The 16,986-nt window shown below is 44.0% G+C and overlaps 1 protein-coding gene and 1 non-coding gene across 6 annotated transcripts in view; one reads left to right on the forward strand and one right to left on the reverse strand.

Annotated features, from left to right (window-relative positions):
• The first annotated feature begins 6,903 nt into the window (after nt 1-6,903).
• Nucleotides 6,904-6,976, forward strand: TRNAE-CUC (transfer RNA glutamic acid (anticodon CUC)). Its single transcript has one exon. It is a non-coding gene; the product is annotated as a tRNA-Glu (tRNA).
• An 857-nt stretch (nt 6,977-7,833) lies between these two features.
• Nucleotides 7,834-16,986, reverse strand: part of PSPH (phosphoserine phosphatase) — a 30,684-nt gene continuing 21,531 nt past the window's right edge. For all 5 annotated transcript variants that reach the window (XM_019987268.2, XM_070779972.1, XM_019987265.2 and 2 more), the window contains 5 exons: nt 15,065-15,223; nt 13,123-13,257; nt 12,530-12,675; nt 11,408-11,556; nt 7,834-8,354 (listed from right to left, as the gene is read on the reverse strand). In XM_019987268.2, the coding sequence (XP_019842827.2) occupies nt 8,247-8,354; nt 11,408-11,556; nt 12,530-12,675; nt 13,123-13,257; nt 15,065-15,204 (678 nt within the window). In that variant the 5' untranslated portion in view covers nt 15,205-15,223 and the 3' untranslated portion in view covers nt 7,834-8,246. The remainder of the gene's footprint in view (nt 8,355-11,407; nt 11,557-12,529; nt 12,676-13,122; nt 13,258-15,064; nt 15,224-16,986) is intronic.

A 16,986-nucleotide genomic window follows, 5' to 3' on the forward strand; every position in this document is an offset into this window, starting at 1 on the left:
CTGTTATTCACTGGTGTATTAGAGTTCTCCAGAGAAATAGAACCAATAGGCTATCTAGATATATATGTATTTGGGGGAGAGAAGGATGGGGAGTTTGGGATTAGTAAAGGCAAACTATTATGTATAGGACGGACAAATATCAAGGTCCTACTGATAGGACTATAGTCAGTGTCCTGTGACCAACCATAATGGAAAAGAATATGAAAATATGTGTGTGTGTGTATAACTGAGACACTTTGCTGTACAGCAGAAATTAACATTATAAATCAACTGTACTTCAATAAAAATTTTTTGAAAGATGTATTTAAGAGGAGATTTATTACAGGAATTGGCTTGTGCCATTATGGAAATCAAGAAGGTCCATAGTTTGCTGTGCGCCAGCTGGCAAGCCAAGAGTCCCAGTGGTAGGATTCTGTCCAAGTCCAAAGGCCTGAGAATCGGGGAGCAGATGACGTAAGACCCAGTCCGAGGTCAAAGGCCCAAGGACCAGAAGCTGTAGTATCAGAGCAGAAGGTGGGCATCCAGCTCACGAAGAGAGTGAATTTGCCCTCCTTTCACCTGTTTGTTCCATTTGGGCCCCCAATGGATGGGGTGATATCCACCCACACTGGGGAGAGCAGTGCACTTTACCGTCTATGGGATCTCCTGCTAATCCCTTCCAACAAAACCCTGACAGACACATCTAGAAATAAAGTTTTACCACTTGTCTGCGCATCCCTTAGGCCAGACAAGTTGATACATTAACTGGGCCTGAGAACCTCCCTAAACTGCCTCACCTACCTGACTGCTCATCCATGGGCCGTTCGGAGTGAGAACCTGGATGTCTAGGTGCTGAATATCAATAGACTATGAAAAACTGATCTTTTAGAAATAGTTTGCTACTCTCTTTTTGTCTTGCTTTCTTAAACAATCTTTCTGTTCAAAAAAGCACAGAGCAATAAGCCAACTCTAAAATGGAATTCTGTCAGAGTACACCCTCCTCTAGAGTCTTGAGCGATTTCTGTTCTAATTAAGTCATTAGGTTTCACAACTTGAGGCAGTAAAAACTGGGTTTTGGCCTTCATTCGATTCAACAAACACTGAGCTTCTGTTATGTGCCCAACACCAGGCACTTGGAATAACATAAACAAAACATGATTCCCTGTCCTTGTGAAGCTTGCAGTCCAGTGAAAGTTCAGTTCAGTTCACTCGTCAGTCATGTCCAACTCTTCGCTACCCCATGAATCGCAGCACACCAGGCTTCCCTGTCCATCACCAACTCCTGGAGTTTACTCAAACTCATGTCCATTGAGTTGGTGATGCCATCCAGCCATCTCATCCTCTGTCGTCCCCTTCTCCTGCCCCCAATCCCTCCCAGCATCAGGGTCTTTTCCAATGAGTCAACTCTTCACATGAGGCGGCCAAAGTATTAGAGTTTCAGCTTTAGCATCAATCCTTCCAATGAACACCCAGGACTAATCTTTAGAGTGGACCGGTTGGATCTCCTTGCAGTCCAAGGGACTCTCAAGAGTCTTCTCCAACACCATAGTTCAAAAGCATCAATTCTTCAGTGCTCAGCTTTCTTCACAGTCCAACTCACACATCCATACATGACCACTAGAAAAACCATAGCCTCGACTAGACGGACCTTTGTTGGCAAAGTAATGTCTCTGCTTTTGAATATGCTATCTAGGTTGGTCATAACTTTTCTTCCAAGGAATAAGTGTCTTTTAATTTCATGGCTGCAATCACCATCTGCAGTGATTTTGGAGCCCAAAAAAATAGTCTGACACTGTTTCCACTGTTTCCCCATCTATTTCCCATGAAGTGATAGGACCAGATGCCATGATCTTAGCTTTCTGAAAGTTGAGCTTTAAGCCAACTTTTTCACTCTCCTCTTTCACTTTCATCAAGAGGCTTTTGAGTTCCTCTTCACTTTCTGCCATAAGGGTGGTGTCATCTGCGTATCTGAGGTTATTAATATTTCTCCCAGCGATCTTGATTCCAGCTTGTGCTTCTTCCAGCCCAGCGTTTCTCATGATGTACTCTGCATATAAGTTAAATAAGCAGGGTGACAATATACAGCCTTGACATACTCCTTTTCCTATTTGGAACCAGTCTGTTGTTCCATATCCAGTTCTAACTGTTGCTTCCTGACCTGCATATAGGTTTCTCAAGAGCCAGTGAAAGGAGACTAGCAATTAAATACAAAACTTTGTAAGCTACATGGTACGGCAGAAGTTGATAAATGCCATAGTGGAAAACGGTAGAATGGGTAATGGGGATCACGAATCTGGGGGTGGGCTGGGAGGGGCAGTACATAATATTAAAAATGTTTGGTCGGAGTTGGCTTCACTGAAAAGCTGAGATTTAAGCTTAAACTTGAAGGAGGTGAGTAAGTTAGCCAGTGTTTGGGGAGAAATCCCTTCATGCTGAGGGGATGGCTACAGCATAGGCCCTAAGGCAGGCTCCTGCCTGGTGTGCAGTAGAGACCACTGTGGCTGGTGGGAGAAGAGGTCACGAAGCTGGATCCATAGGGGGTTGGAGGCCATCGGAAGGTCTTTTACTCTGAGGCAGGATCCACTGGGAGGTTTTGAGCAGAGGAAGGGCATGGTCTGACTTACACTGTAAGTGGTGGCCCAGACTAGGAGTAGCAGTGGAAGTAGGGAGAATGGTCAGATTCTAAATATACTCTGACAGCACAGCCAAGATGATTTGGTGAACAACTCATTTTGGAATGTGGATGAGAGGGGAAAAATTTTTTAATGACTTAATTTGGCCTTGGCAACTAAAAGGATGGGGAAGGCTGAAGGCGGAAAAGATCTAAGGTGTGAAGATCAGGAATTTTGCTTCGTTTGAGTCTGACATGTCTATGCAGATACCCAGGTGGAGGTATCAGGTAGGCAGTTGGGTATGTGAGTCTCAAATGCAGAGCACATCTGGCCTGGAGTTAGAATTGTCGTCATATAGAACTGAAAGTCAGTGGACAGGGCTTCCCTGGTGGTCCAGTTGTTACGAATCAGCCTGCCAAGGCAGGGGACATGGGTTCAGTTCCTGGTCAGGGAAGCTTCCACATGCTGTGGAGCAACTAAGTCCAATACAATTGCAACTAAGTGCAATACAATTAATGAAGCCTGTGTGCCTAGAGCCTGTGCTCCACAATGAGAAGCCACTGCAGCGAGAAGCCTGAGTACTGCACCTGGAGATGGCCCCTGCTCGCAACTAAAGGAAGCCTGCGTGTGGAGCAATAAAGACCCCGTGCAGCCAAAAATAATTTGTTTTTAAATCAATGAGGAGTGAGTATAGATAGAGAAGAGGACCAAGGTGAAGACAAACCAGGAAGAGAGAGTGAGAAGCCACCAAGGAAACAGGAAGAAACTCAAAGTGGGATTTCATGAAACATAAGTGAAGAAGGTCCATCAAGGATGAGATTATCTGTGTCAAACACTAGTGCAAGGTTGGGTTGGATGAAGGCTGAAAACAGATCATTAATTTAGTAACATGGCGGTCACTTGGTGACCTTTGCAGGAGTGATCTATAAATAAGGTAATTTATCAAATTAACACTTTATTTTAGCAATTCTTACCCAATTTGTAAAATTCTTTTATTAAACCCCTGGAGTAGAACAAATCTTATTAATTTGTCCAACTAGTAATTTTCCCTGGCAATATTAAACTTCCAAACTCATTTTCCACTCACTGGGTATAAGCCTGGTGATTATTATTTATACAAGCCAACTCATTTTTAATTCTAGTTCATGTGACATCACCCCTACTATTTTTTACAAGCCCTCTTGGAACCTCACTTTGCTCTCCTCCCAACTCGGACTTGATAGAACCTGCCTCTTTTCCCTTATCCTCACAGCTGCCTGTGAAAGATTCTTTTTCTTCAATTCTACATTAAACTTTCACATTTCTTATTAAATTGATAATTTCAGTTTCTGGCTGAGACATAGTAGATAAAGATGCTTGATGAGTCAATAGAAGAAACAGGGAGAAAGGGAAGGAAGGGAAAAGGAAGGAAAAGAGATTGTCAGTTCTAACTGGAGAATACACAGAGCTCTCAGAAAGAAGGGCAGCAACTTTATTCCTATTTTTCATTCTATAAATCCTTGGAAATATGATCTGCCTAGACAAGCTCCATAAATGTATTGATAATATACTGATGTATCAATGTATTGATAAAAGGGAGACAAAAAACATCTATAGGAACTTCTCTAGTGGTCCTGTGGTTAAGACTGTGCTTCCAATGCAGGGGGCGTGGGTTTAATCCCTGGGCAGGGAACTAAGATCCCCTACGTGCCTCGTGACATGGCCAAAAATATACATATATATACATATATATGTATATATACACACACATATATGTACATTCTGATTTGGAAACTGGTCAAACTATTCCTAAAACTAGCACTTTTTCCAGAGTTCAGTAACCATTAAAAATGAAACCACTTCCCTGGTGGTACAGTGGTTAAGAATCCACCTGCCAAAGCAGGGGACACAGGTTTGATCCTTGGTCCAGGAAGAGTCACATGCTGCAGAGCAACTAAGCCCATGAGCCACAACTAGTGAGCCTGCACACTGCAACCGCTGAAGCTGGTGTGCCCTAAAGCTGCTCACTGCGACGAGGAGCCACCGCGATGAGAAGCCCACGCACTGCAGTGAAGGGCAGTCCCCACTTGCCGCCAACTAGAGAAAGCCCACACACAGCAACGAAGACCCAGTTCAACCACAAACAATTTTTTAAAAAAAGAAACCACTTGAATTTTTTGCAAAACGGTCTTCAATCCTAAGAGGTAAAATTTCTTCTGTGTATTATGTTAACACCTGTGATCACAGCTTAGGGTGGATGCTCTTGGCCCCACTAAATAGTTCATGCTCTAGTCATGCATAAGATAAAGGATGCTGTGCAAATCACTGGCCTGGGTTCCAGCTCTGAATGAGAACTCATAGTAGTCATTAACTTGTGAGCTTGTTTCCTATCTGTCAAAAATAGGACAGTGACCTCTATACTGCTGACCTCAAGGTTGTGAGAATCACACGAGGAGACAGTTGAACACATCTTGGGAAATGTGAAAATAAGCAGGGTGACTTGGGACTTCCCTGTTAGGCCGGCGGTTAAGACTCTGCCTTCTAGTGCAGAGGGTGCAGGTTTGATCCCTGGTCAAGGAGTTAACATTCCACATGTCCCGAGGCCAAAACACCCAAAACCTAAAACAGAAGCACTATGGTAACAAATTCAATAAACACTTTAAAAATAGTCATCAAAAAAAAAATCTTAAAAAAAAATCAGCGTGACTTGTGACCAGATGACTGTCCAAATTTGCTGAACCTGATCATAAAGATTCTGAGGGTCACAGAGCAAGAGCCACCACACTATGCCATCACGACTGAGGCCGACCATTTCCATCTCTGGCATCTCCTGCTCCACTCCTGCCCCACATCTAGAGCGCTGTGCCCTGCTCTGGGAGTGGCAGCCAAGTGGGCCTCCCTAGATGTTGTGAAGAAACACTTGTCTCCACTGAAAGAGAGAATTGTTCAATCACTCAGTCATGTCCAACCCTGCAATCACATGGACTGCAGCAAACCAGGCTTCCCTTTCCTCCACTATCTCCAGGAGTTTGCTCAAATTCATGTTCATTGAGTCAGTGATACCATCCAACCATCTCATCCCCTTTTGCCTTGTTCTCTTGCCTCCAATCTTTCCCAGCCTCAAGGTCTTTTCTAAAGAGTCGGCTCTTCGCATCAGATGGCCAAAGTATTGGAGCTTCCACCTCAGCATCAGTCCTTTCAATGAATATTCAGGGTTGGTTTCCTTTAGGAATGACTGGTTTGAACCCAATTCTCAATGTTAGTCTGTTTCAGAATGAAAAATGATAGATGTCACAAGGATAGGAAACCACATAACACTGTCGCGGCCTTCTGAACCCTGTCCTGGCGCCACTGTGTACAGAACTCCTGGAAGAGCTTTTCTGTGGCTGTTTCCAATGAGTCCAGAATGAGAAAAGCATGGAAGAGGTTAGCTCAGTTGTTGGGACGTGTCAGACTCACCCCCGACACAACAAAGACAGGACTGTGCCTGCTGCTTCTGGGCAGCCAGTGAGAGCTGGGCAGCCTGGGGGCGGGAGGAGGGGCCGTGTGATTGGTGTAAGAGGTTCTCTGTGGGTCTCACGATTCCTCGGCAGATCAGACACCCCTGAGCCACATTCAGCACGCACCTTCTGTTCAGGCCACTTCTCAGGCCTGGTGGTTAGACATGGAGGGCAGGGGGTTGGACGGAAGCCCTGTCCTCCACCCGTCCGCCGGGCTTGCTCCAGCTCCTATACACAGGGTGGTGGCCAAGGCTGAGGCGCTTTGCGGAGCTCTCCACAGTCTGGCCTGCTTGGTCCTGCCCACTTTGCGGCACTAAAGCTGCGAAACAGCTTTGAGGAGAGCTGCCAGTGAGAGCTCACAATGGCGAAACAACCGCCCTCTTGTCTGTGGTCTCATTTAAATGTTGCCAAACCTATGTCATAAGCTCTCCTCTAGAAACTCTGATTTGGAAGGAGGTTTGGTTCATCTGATTTGATTATTTGGCTAAATAATGATCTCATTATTTGACCAAAGTTGATTATTTGGTTAAATTATAAATTTTTCAAATCTCTTCTGATGTTAAACCCTTCTGGCCTTTGCTACTTAATTATCCAACAGTGTCCACTCAAGGCTGCCTCTTCCTGAACCTGTGTGTCTCTGTCTTCCCCCCGTTTCCCACCAGGGAGTGTATAAAATCTCAAATTTTCAAACCAGCAAAGAGTATAAAATCTCAGATTTTCAAAGCATGTTCTGAAATGTCCCCTTTAAGGCCGCTGCTCAGAATAAACATGAACCTGGCCTTTTGGATCCTCCCAAACCACTTGTGAAATAGTTCAGAAATAGTTCAGTGACTTCCCTGGTAGTCCAGTGGCTAAGACTCCTCACTCTCAATGCAGGGGACCCAGGTTCAACCCCTGGTCAGGGAACTAGATCCCACATGTCACAGTGAACAGTTCAAAGGTCCCGACTAGAAGATCCCAAGTGCCAAAACAAAGACCTGGTACAGTGAAATAAATCAGTATTTCAGAAAAAAGAAAGAAATGGTTCGTATAAGTTCTGATGAGCTATTCCTTAATTCATTTAAGGGAAAATGCTGATCTTTATTTGAAATGATTAAGATTTGTTTTTAGTTCTTTTTGGTTTGTTTTTAGTTCTTTTAATTCATGTCATTATCAAATATCCATTTTAAAAAATTGGAGTACAATTGCTTTACAATGATGTTGTGTTAGTTTCTGTTGTACAATGACGTGAATCAGCTATGTTCAGGTACATCAGTATACATATATCCTCTCCCTCTTGAGCCTCCCTCCCACCCCTCTAGGTCATCACAGACACCAAGCTGAGCTCAAATACCCATCTTTTAAGGTCAGTACTTTCAACCCTCCATGTTACCTTTTTTAAAAAAGCCTTTGTAACATTTCCTGTGTGACAAATACCAAGAGGGAAGAAAAGGGCTTCCATCCCTCACACTCAACACCGCCCCCAGGGGTGGGGCTGATGGTGGATGTGCTGTGACGACCTCTGTGCTCAGCAGGATCTCCACCCCTGGGTTCCTTGCTTGGAGGTTGTTCCTACTCGAATACTTAAAGTATCTGAAATATTGGATACTGAAATACATGATAGGCAGAATTAAAGTTTCGACAACTCAGAAATTCCCTGGCAGTCCAGTGGTTAGGATTCTGAGCTTTCACTGCCAAGGGCCTCGGTTCACCCTGGTCAGGGAACTGAGATCCCACAAGCTGAGTGGTGTGACTCAAAAAAAAAAAAAAAAAAAACCTACAAATTTGTTTTGATATGTGGATAAACTTTTATTTATATATAAAGGGAAAACCAATTTCATTTAAAGCTGCCTAATCCACATTCCCAATAGTGAAGGTGTTTAATTTACCATCCACCTTCCAAAGGCTTCAAATCAAACATAGCTAGAATTGATTGATTGATAAAGAACTGATAGATTGATAAAGAATTCAGATTATAAAACTCTCCAGGCAATTAAATGGTCATAATAATACTGGAACTACAGTTTAAAAAAACAAACCACAATGTTATGAGCCCTAACTATCGTTCACTTGGAGGTACAGATAATCAATACCAAATTCATAGATTGGGTTGTAATCAGCAATTGGAAGCAAACAGTATCAAACTGCATAACTTTTAAAAATTAACCTGAAGTTATGAACTTTATAAAAATGGATCTTATTCTTCCAGTGCTCCCAGAAGCTCTACAAAATCAGTGATGTACCATTCCGCGTTATCCTTTACTTGCTGCCTGATCACATTTCCTCCGAATCCAATGAAAGCATCCTACGAAGAGAAAGAAAGGGAAATAGTTTATAAGGAGAGAGAGAAAGAGAGACAGCAGCAGCCTAGGGAAATAAGTATTATTGAAAAGAAGAAACTCTGAACAAAGACAAGTGAGCCCAGCATCACCTGGGATGCCTCCCTCCCCAGCTCCCTGTGAGCCTGCTCACCTCCTCCCCTCTTCCCGCCACGCGAATAAATGAGTCTGACCACCACTGCAGCAGAAGCACTCAGCTGGACACTGTGGGCTTCAGAAGAACTGAAGTCCTCGGAAAATCAAGACCACTGCTTACAAAAATAAAACCTGGGACTTCCCTCGGTGGTCCAGTGGTTAAGACTTCTTGCTTCCAATGCAGGGGGCCCAGATTCAGTTCCTTGCCAGGGAACTAGATCCTGCACAGCACATCTAAGACCCTGCACAGCCAAATAAATACATGTATATATTTTTTTAAATAGGGACTTCCCTGGTAGTCCAATGGCTAAGACTCCATGCTCCCAATGCAGGGGGCCTGCGTTCAATCCCTGGTCAGAGAACTAGATCCCACTTGCTGCAACTAAAAATCCCAAGTACCACAGTGGAGCCTCAGCACAGCCAAACAAATATTAAAAAACAAGTAAATAAAACCACACCAGGTGGCAAACATCTGAGTCCTAAACTGGGTGGCAATCACATCCAGGCCAATTTCAAAGAAAGAAGATTGAAGAGAGGCCTGTGGGGCTGGGGAAATGCCCGAGGCATGGAATCAGGGCCATGGCAGAATATCTCCCAGCTGGTGTCCTGCGTGAACCTGAGGGACCCACCCCACTGCCCGCAGGGAGGCCTGTTATCCCGGGCTGAAGGAGATGACAACCCGGAGTATGTTAGCAGCACTCTATTTTTCACTGGTAGAATGATTTAAAGGTGCATTGTTTCATTCACTTCTTCTCAGTGATACCTTCTCTTAGTTAATGATCTTTTGAATTTTTTGGCTGCGCCTTCACAGCATGTGGAATCTTAGTTCCCCGACCAGGGATCAAACCCTTATACCCCTGCACTGGAAAGTGGAGTCTTAACCACTGGACCACCAGGGAAGCCTCATTGTTGTTAGTCACTAGTTGTGTCTGAATCTTTTGCAACCCCATGGACTGTAGCCTACCAGGGCTGATGCAATCTGTCCACGAGATTTCCCAGGCAAGAATCTGGAGTGGGTTGCCATGCCCTTCTCCAAGGGAAATTCCATAGTCAATGGTCTTTTTAAGTGGTATTTTCTCTTTTTTCTGCCAGGACACAGACACAATATACACTGATTTAGAAGTACAGATTTATCTTACTTGCCCTTTCTCTTCATTTTTATTTTCATACCATACAATGGGGGAAAAATAAGTAGATTCTTACATTTAGATAACTCGAGCCTCTTGAACTCCTGCCTCTGCGGCAGCCCTCTGCAGGCCAGCACCAGTTCCACTGTCCTAACACCCTGACTTGTTCCTTCTTGGTCCAGAGGCTTCCAGGACTTCCCATGACCCAAAGGTAACACCAGACAGCCTAGTGCGTGGGGTCTTCTTCTCTTGCTGAAGAGAAAGCCCACTCCCACACCTCCCTGCCCACTGGCCAGCCTGAGACTGCGCTAGTCCATCAGGACTGTGCTCTGCTGCTTCCCTTCCCCCTAGAAGCCCTCCCCGCCAAGTTCTGCCTAGCTTCCACATGGCGACTGCTAAGTGCCCTTTAGGGCAGGGCTCCCGCTCCCGGGCCACGCACTTGGTACTGCACACAGGAGAAGGTGAGCAGCAGGAGAGTGAGAGAAGCTTCATCTGTATTTACAAACTGCTCCGCATGGCTTGCACTCCTCCTGAGCTCCACTTTCTGTCAGGTCAGTGGCGGCAATTAATAAATGCAAAGCCCTTGAATCATCCAGAAACCATCTTCCACCCCTCAACCCCCGGTCCGTGGAAAAATTGCCTTCCACGAAACCGGTCCCTGGTGCCACAAAGGTTGGGGAACCCAACCTTTGGGCGCAGATTAGGGCACAGATTCCTCGGACCACCTTCCAGGGCTACAGACCTGCACACACACCACCTTCCCTTGGTTCAGTCGGGCTGTGTCACCTTCTGACCGATAGGATCTTCTGCACTTTGTAATTCTGTCCTTCTTGGATACCAGGATTCAGGGCCCCCTGAGAGAACCCTGCATTTTATGCCTTGTACTCTGATATCCACTGGCCTGGCTTTCAGTACTTAGTCGACCCTGACATTGGCTGTAAATCATTTAAGAACGCATTATTTCAAACTGACTCAAGTAATGTTAAAAGGATCCCCAAAAATTCTTTAACCACTTTTAATTAATCATTGACAGACAGATGTTATTTTTAGATCTGAGGAAACTAGGTAGTGAAATGTTCACCACTATATTTTTGGTTCAGTTTTTTTAAGGTAGAACGAAATGTTAGAGTCACAGTCCTATGTGAAATGGACATGTGATATTTAAGGTATTGGCTACAGTCCATGGGGTCCCAAAGAGTCGGACACAGCTGAGTGACTGAGCACACATGCGCACACACACACACACACACACACATACATAGAGCACTTATTTCCTGCTAGTCTCAGAAAGCAATGGAAATGCAGAAGAAGAATAAAATGCTTTAATACGGCCATAGTATCGAATCCCCATGACCCTCAGTTACCCCATCAGTAAAGAGGAAAAGATGATACTTTTTACTTCACAGGGCTGTTATGAAGATTAAATAAGATAATGTATGAGGAAATAGTTTATCAAATATAAAACACAAATTCTGGTTGTAGTATAAGAGCTGCATTAATTGTGGAAATGAAGCCAAACCTCATTGAGCACATACTTGGGCTAAGAGGCAGCAGCCATACTGCAGGGACAAGGGGTCTTTGGAAGTTTTAAATGGGGTTTAAGTTCCTTACTTGCAACCTTCCTTGGGTTTGCAAAAAGTCAATTAATATATTGAGATTGAATGTGTTTTATTTATTTTGTTTTTTTGTTTTATGGTGATACAGGTTTTTGTTTCATTCTCACAAGCTGCATAAAAATGAGTATGCTTAATACATACAGCAGGAGGACAGGCTTCCATGTCTGTGGCTCCATCTCCAACCATGACGATCTTCTTAAAGTGAAATTTTTCCTTTAACAATTTAATAACTTTTCCTTTTCCACCAGATTCAGCTGTTGGCTGCGTCTCATCAAAACCTGCATATTCACCTATAAAACAGATCCACAGAATTAGATCAGTAGGGCCACTTTTTTGCATAGATGATATCCTCATTTACATACGACTGGCAAAGCTAAAAATGGCCTTCCACACAGCCTGGACTTCCACACTTATTTCTCAGAATAAACAAGCTATGCTTTTAAATTACAAACTTCTTGTCAAGGTTATTCCTTTAGGTGATAAACATCTTGCAGTTAATTGGTTTTATCTTCTAAGCTTCCAGTACAGCAAGTCTCAAAACTTATTGAAATGGCAGAACACCATGAAACAGTAATATATTAATTTAAAACATGTTATTATATAATTTCTTCTAAGAGGAGATTCTAATTTACATTTGATGGATTATTTCCATCTTACAGTAATTACTACACTTATACTCTACTCTTTTTTTTAATGATTTCTATCTTAAAAACTCTTCAAAAGTGTTCTAGTAACACATTTAATGTTTTTAATTAATGCCATTTGGTTTTAAGAATGCCAGCCACCCCCTGACATAACTGGAGACATCTTAAGATGACGAGAAGATTACAGTTGTGGCTCTGTGATGGTCCAGAAAGGGGCCAGGAGGCGCCTCCAAAGGCAGCTACAGTGCAGTGACTTGCTCACAAATTAACTCTCCTTCCTGAGTCAAACACACGAGCCAAGTTGGCTCTAATACATGAGAGCTTTCATAAAACTGAAATATACTGAATGACAAAATAAGTCATATGGGTTACATGACATTATTTACTAAAATGCAGACATGTATATACAGACAGATGATTTTATGGATACTGAAGGTAGGAGAGATGATGCCCTAAGTGTATCTTGCAGAGTAAAGGATACCAAGGTGTGAAAGACATCAGTAAAGAGAACCCTCTATCTCAGCATTTAACTCTGACGCCACCTTGCTGAAGCTGCATTCCAACAGACATTAAATACTAAAACTGATTAGAGGGGAAAATGTGACCATGAAAGTCTTACCATTAAAGTAGAACTTCAGCCTATTGGCAAATACATTGGTTGATGGAATGTTGAGCTTTGAAGCAACATGCTCCACAATGCTCCTAAAGCCACCAGATATCAGGAAAACCTGAACATTTCGTTCTTGTAGGCGACTTACTAGCTCCCTGCAAAAAAAAAAAAAAAGGAAACTCAAATACCAAATGCTGATCAATACAAAAGTGAAAACAGGAAACGTGAAAAGGAAACTCAAATATGCATTTCTCCTAATGCATCTGTCCAAGGTACATCAGACAAGGTATATCGCCTAGTGAATTAATGTTCCATATATATTTTTCTAAATGCACTTAGAAATTAGTGGGTGGGGCTTGACTGCTTTAGAAAACCATTCCACAACTCTGCTCTGCCCATGGACCTAGAAACACGAGATGAAGAGGGGATTTTGGCTCTCTGTTGGGAGAGAGGGAAGGCAGACATGGGTAGGACCAACCAGCCAGACAAGACCAGTCACAAGGACCGAAAGAACCACACGGAAGCTCTACAGTAATGAAGGACATGCCCCCAAATGCAGGTGCTGAGAGAGAGACAGTGTGCCCAGACTGGGCATCCCTTACCTTATGCCAGGGGTCAGGTGCGGGGGGTGCTCTGCTAGGAGCCTCTGCACCTGTTCCCTGGAGGGCTGGATCAGAGCTAAGCGCTGTGTGAGGGCAGCCTTGAAAGGCACTGCTCCGCCCATGGCTTGCCGTGTCCTAGAAGGAGGAAGACCCAATAATCAAGCCAGCCAAGTCAGCTGTTGTCAAAGTTTACATGCCCACCCTCCTCAGCTCCTCTCAAGGTCCATCCACAAGGACAGTGCCCCACCATACAACAGACGTGCTACGTTGCCATGGGAGTAAGTGGGGCCAGGGATAAACTATGGAGGGTTTGCTTGAGAATCACATTGATATTCTGCATCCACAAATACACCATCCAGTGAGCTGAGAAAAATGCACGTACTATCCACAGGTACCTTCCTTAGAAGCCGTGAGCTCTTGTAAACCAAGAAAGAGACTAAAGGCCAGTACTCTTTATACATACACATACACATATATAATTTAGCATGTTAAAAACAATCACATCAAAGAAAAGTATACAGGGGCTTCCCTGGTGGCTCAGTGGTAAAGAATCCGCCTGCCAATGCAAAAGACACCAGTTTGATCCCTGGTCCAGGAAGATACCACATGCTGTGGAGCAACTAAGCCCGTAAGCCACAACTATTGAGTTGGTGCTCTGGAGCTCAGGAGCTGCAACTGCTGAAGCCTGCCCAAGAGCCTGTGCTCCACAACCAGAGAAATCACTGTAATCAGAAGCCCATGCCCAGCACAGCAAACAAATAATTTTTAAAGTATTCAGATAAAAAAATGTCATAGATGACATAAGAATAGTGTGCATATATTTTTGCATATATATATAAATCTACAATATTTACCACTGTTGATTTATATATATTTTGGAGCAGCTCTGATGCTGCTATCATAAGCCAAATTGTACGGCTTGGTTTACTAGGCCAGGCATGCTTGCATCAGATGAAGCTGAACATGAAACAGTCTAGGACCTGGTGAGTGTGGGTGGCACAGGGGAGAGCAGAAGGGAGGAAGGAACTCTCACCTGGGCATCCGTGGAGACACTGAACCAAAACTAGCTTTCTAGCAAAGCTCTAAGGCCATACTTTCAACCATGACACCAATCACTGGACCCCTGGAGATCTGGTAGGTTATCTTTTTTGGTTATTTGTGGTCATCAATCCCCTGGTCAAGCTAAGGGTATGTCATCCATATTTATTTGTCAAAGTGTATATATTAGTGTTATATATACACTTTTTTGGCATAAATGTGTGTATAAATGGGAAATCCCCCAGAAGTCCAGTGGTTAGGATGCCATGCTTCCACTGCAGGGAGACAAGTTTGATCCCTGGTTGGAGGGAACTGAGGTCCTGAAAGCCATGTAGTATGGCCAAATATACATACATACACATATATGCAGCCCTCCAGGCTCCTCTGTCCATGGGGATTCTCCAGGCAAGAATACTGGAGTGGGTTGCCATGCCTTCCTTCAAGGAATCTTCCCAACCCAGGGATTGAATCCAGGTCTCCCACATTGCAAGCAGATTCCTTACCATCCGAGCCACCAGGGAAGCCCATGAATAATGGAGTAGGTAGCCTATCCTTTCACTAGGGGATCTTCCCAACCCAGGAATCGAACCAGGTCTCCTGCATTCCAGGTGGATTCTTTACAAGCCGAGCTACCAGAGAAGCCCATACACATACACACATAGATTTATATAAGCCCATATACATATATACATATATATATATATTTATATAAATGGATGGTTGGATGATGTACTACACCAACAAATTCAGCTCTAAGTGATGGAAGAAAATAACCCAGTGCCCATATTTCATAGGAAGGGACTAAAATCAGGGAATTGTGGGTCTGGTCCTGTACGTCATTCAAAAGTCACTCTTCTTTTGCAATCCTCTATCATTTCATAAGGTGAATAAATACTGTTCCTACATTTCTGACACGGCATCCTCAACTCCACAGAATTTGGCCAGCTCATCAATTCCTTCTTCTTGGATGACGGTGCTATCGACATCAAAGCACACTGCATCAGCTGAACAGAAAAGATTCCTCAACTCTGAATGGGAGACCATCTTTGGAAGAATTTTCCTCCTACAACAGAAAAAGATGAATCTATTTAAAGACATAAAATATAATCATTTGTTATTGTTGTTCAGTTGCTAAGTCCTGTCTGACTCTTTGCAACTCCATGGACTGTAACACGCCAGGCCTCCCTGACCCTCAGTATCTCCCAGAGTTTGCCCAAGTTCACGTCCAATGAATTGGTGATGCCATCCAACCATCTCATCCTCTGTCGCCCTCTTTTCCTTTTGCCTTTGATCCTTCCCAGCATCAGACAAAATATAATCATAAAAGGTCTAATTTTGCCTACAAATGTCAATATATTGTATTTCCCATCAAAGTCATTCATTTTTTTTAATACAAATTAAGCACCTTCTAAATGTCAGGCTCTGGGGCTACAAAGTTGAGTGGAGACCCAGATTCTGCTCCCAGGAATTAAGTCTAGTGAAGGTTATCAATTTATGAATGTATTTGATTTTCAACCAATATTCAGATACTTTTGACCTAACAGTTAGAGCAATAAGGCAAGTGCTACAATGGAAATGTGCATAAGATACCGTGAGCACACAGAGTAAATGGTTAACCTTGTCCATGAGACAGGCTTCCAAGAGGTACCGGCATTTGAGCTGAATATGCAGAGTAAGTGGCCTTCTGCATGGGCTCTCAAAGGGAAGGGTATCAGTTTGTTGTGTCCTGAGAATAAGCCAGGGGGAGAACAGCAGCAAGGAGCGGGGTAGTGACGGCAAAGGGAAGAACACGTGCAAAGACAAGGCAGCAGAATATGGCTGATGAGCTGGGAGCTGCCCAGCGGCCCAAGCCAGCTGGCAGGCAGTGCACGCGCAGTTAGTATGGGCGGGCTAAGGAGCTGTTTTTGGTTGTTTTTTGTTTTGACTTTTCTGGGTTTTCATTGCTTCACACAGACTTTCTTTAGTTGCGGCAATCTGGGACTACTGTTCGTTGCGGTAGGTGGACTTCTCATTGCCATGGCTTCTCTCGTTGCAGAGCACAGACTCGAGAGCTCGGGCTCAGCAGTTGTGGTGCCTGGGATTAGTCGCCCCACGGCCTGTGGGATCTTCCTGGACCAGAGATCGAACCCGTGCCCCCTGCATTGGTAGGCGGATTCTAATCCACTGGACCACCAGGTAAGTCTTAAGGAGTTTGGATTTTAACAGTCTAGCTAACAGAAGGACTTACCTGGTGGACCAGGAGCTAAGACTCCATGCTTCCAATGCAGCGGGCCCAGGTTCAGTTCCTGGTCAGGGAACTAGATGCCACATACCTCAGCTAAGAGTTCATATGCTGCAACTAAGACTTGGTGCAGCCAAATAAGTAAATATTGGGGGGAAAAAACCTTTTAGCTAATAGGAAACCTTGAAAGGCTTTACACCTCAGAAGTTCGAGCTAAACATACACATGAGTCTGTTTCCAGTGCAGAGATGGTAACTGAAGCCACACACTGCTGGAAGAGAGAGTAGAGAAAGAGAAAAAGAAGAAGGCTGAGGACAGAGCACAAAGGAACAGGGCAGTCAGGGCAGGAATCTGTGAAGGAAAATGAGAGGGAGAAGTCACGGGGAGGAACTGAGAGACCACAGTGCCGCAGAAGCTGCAGAGGACAGTTTCAAAACAATTTTGAGTATTTTTTATTTTTTAAGAAAACTGGGGCTTCCCTGATGACTCAGTGGTTAAAAAAAAAAAAAAAAAAAAAAATCCACCTGCCAATGCAGGAGACACCAGTTCCATCCCTGGTCCAGGAAGATCCCACATGCCATGGGGCAGCTGAGCCCAGGCTCCAT

The sequence above is a fragment of the Bos indicus genome, chromosome 25 (assembly GCF_029378745.1).
Source record: "Bos indicus isolate NIAB-ARS_2022 breed Sahiwal x Tharparkar chromosome 25, NIAB-ARS_B.indTharparkar_mat_pri_1.0, whole genome shotgun sequence".
Lineage (NCBI taxonomy): Eukaryota > Metazoa > Chordata > Mammalia > Artiodactyla > Bovidae > Bos > Bos indicus.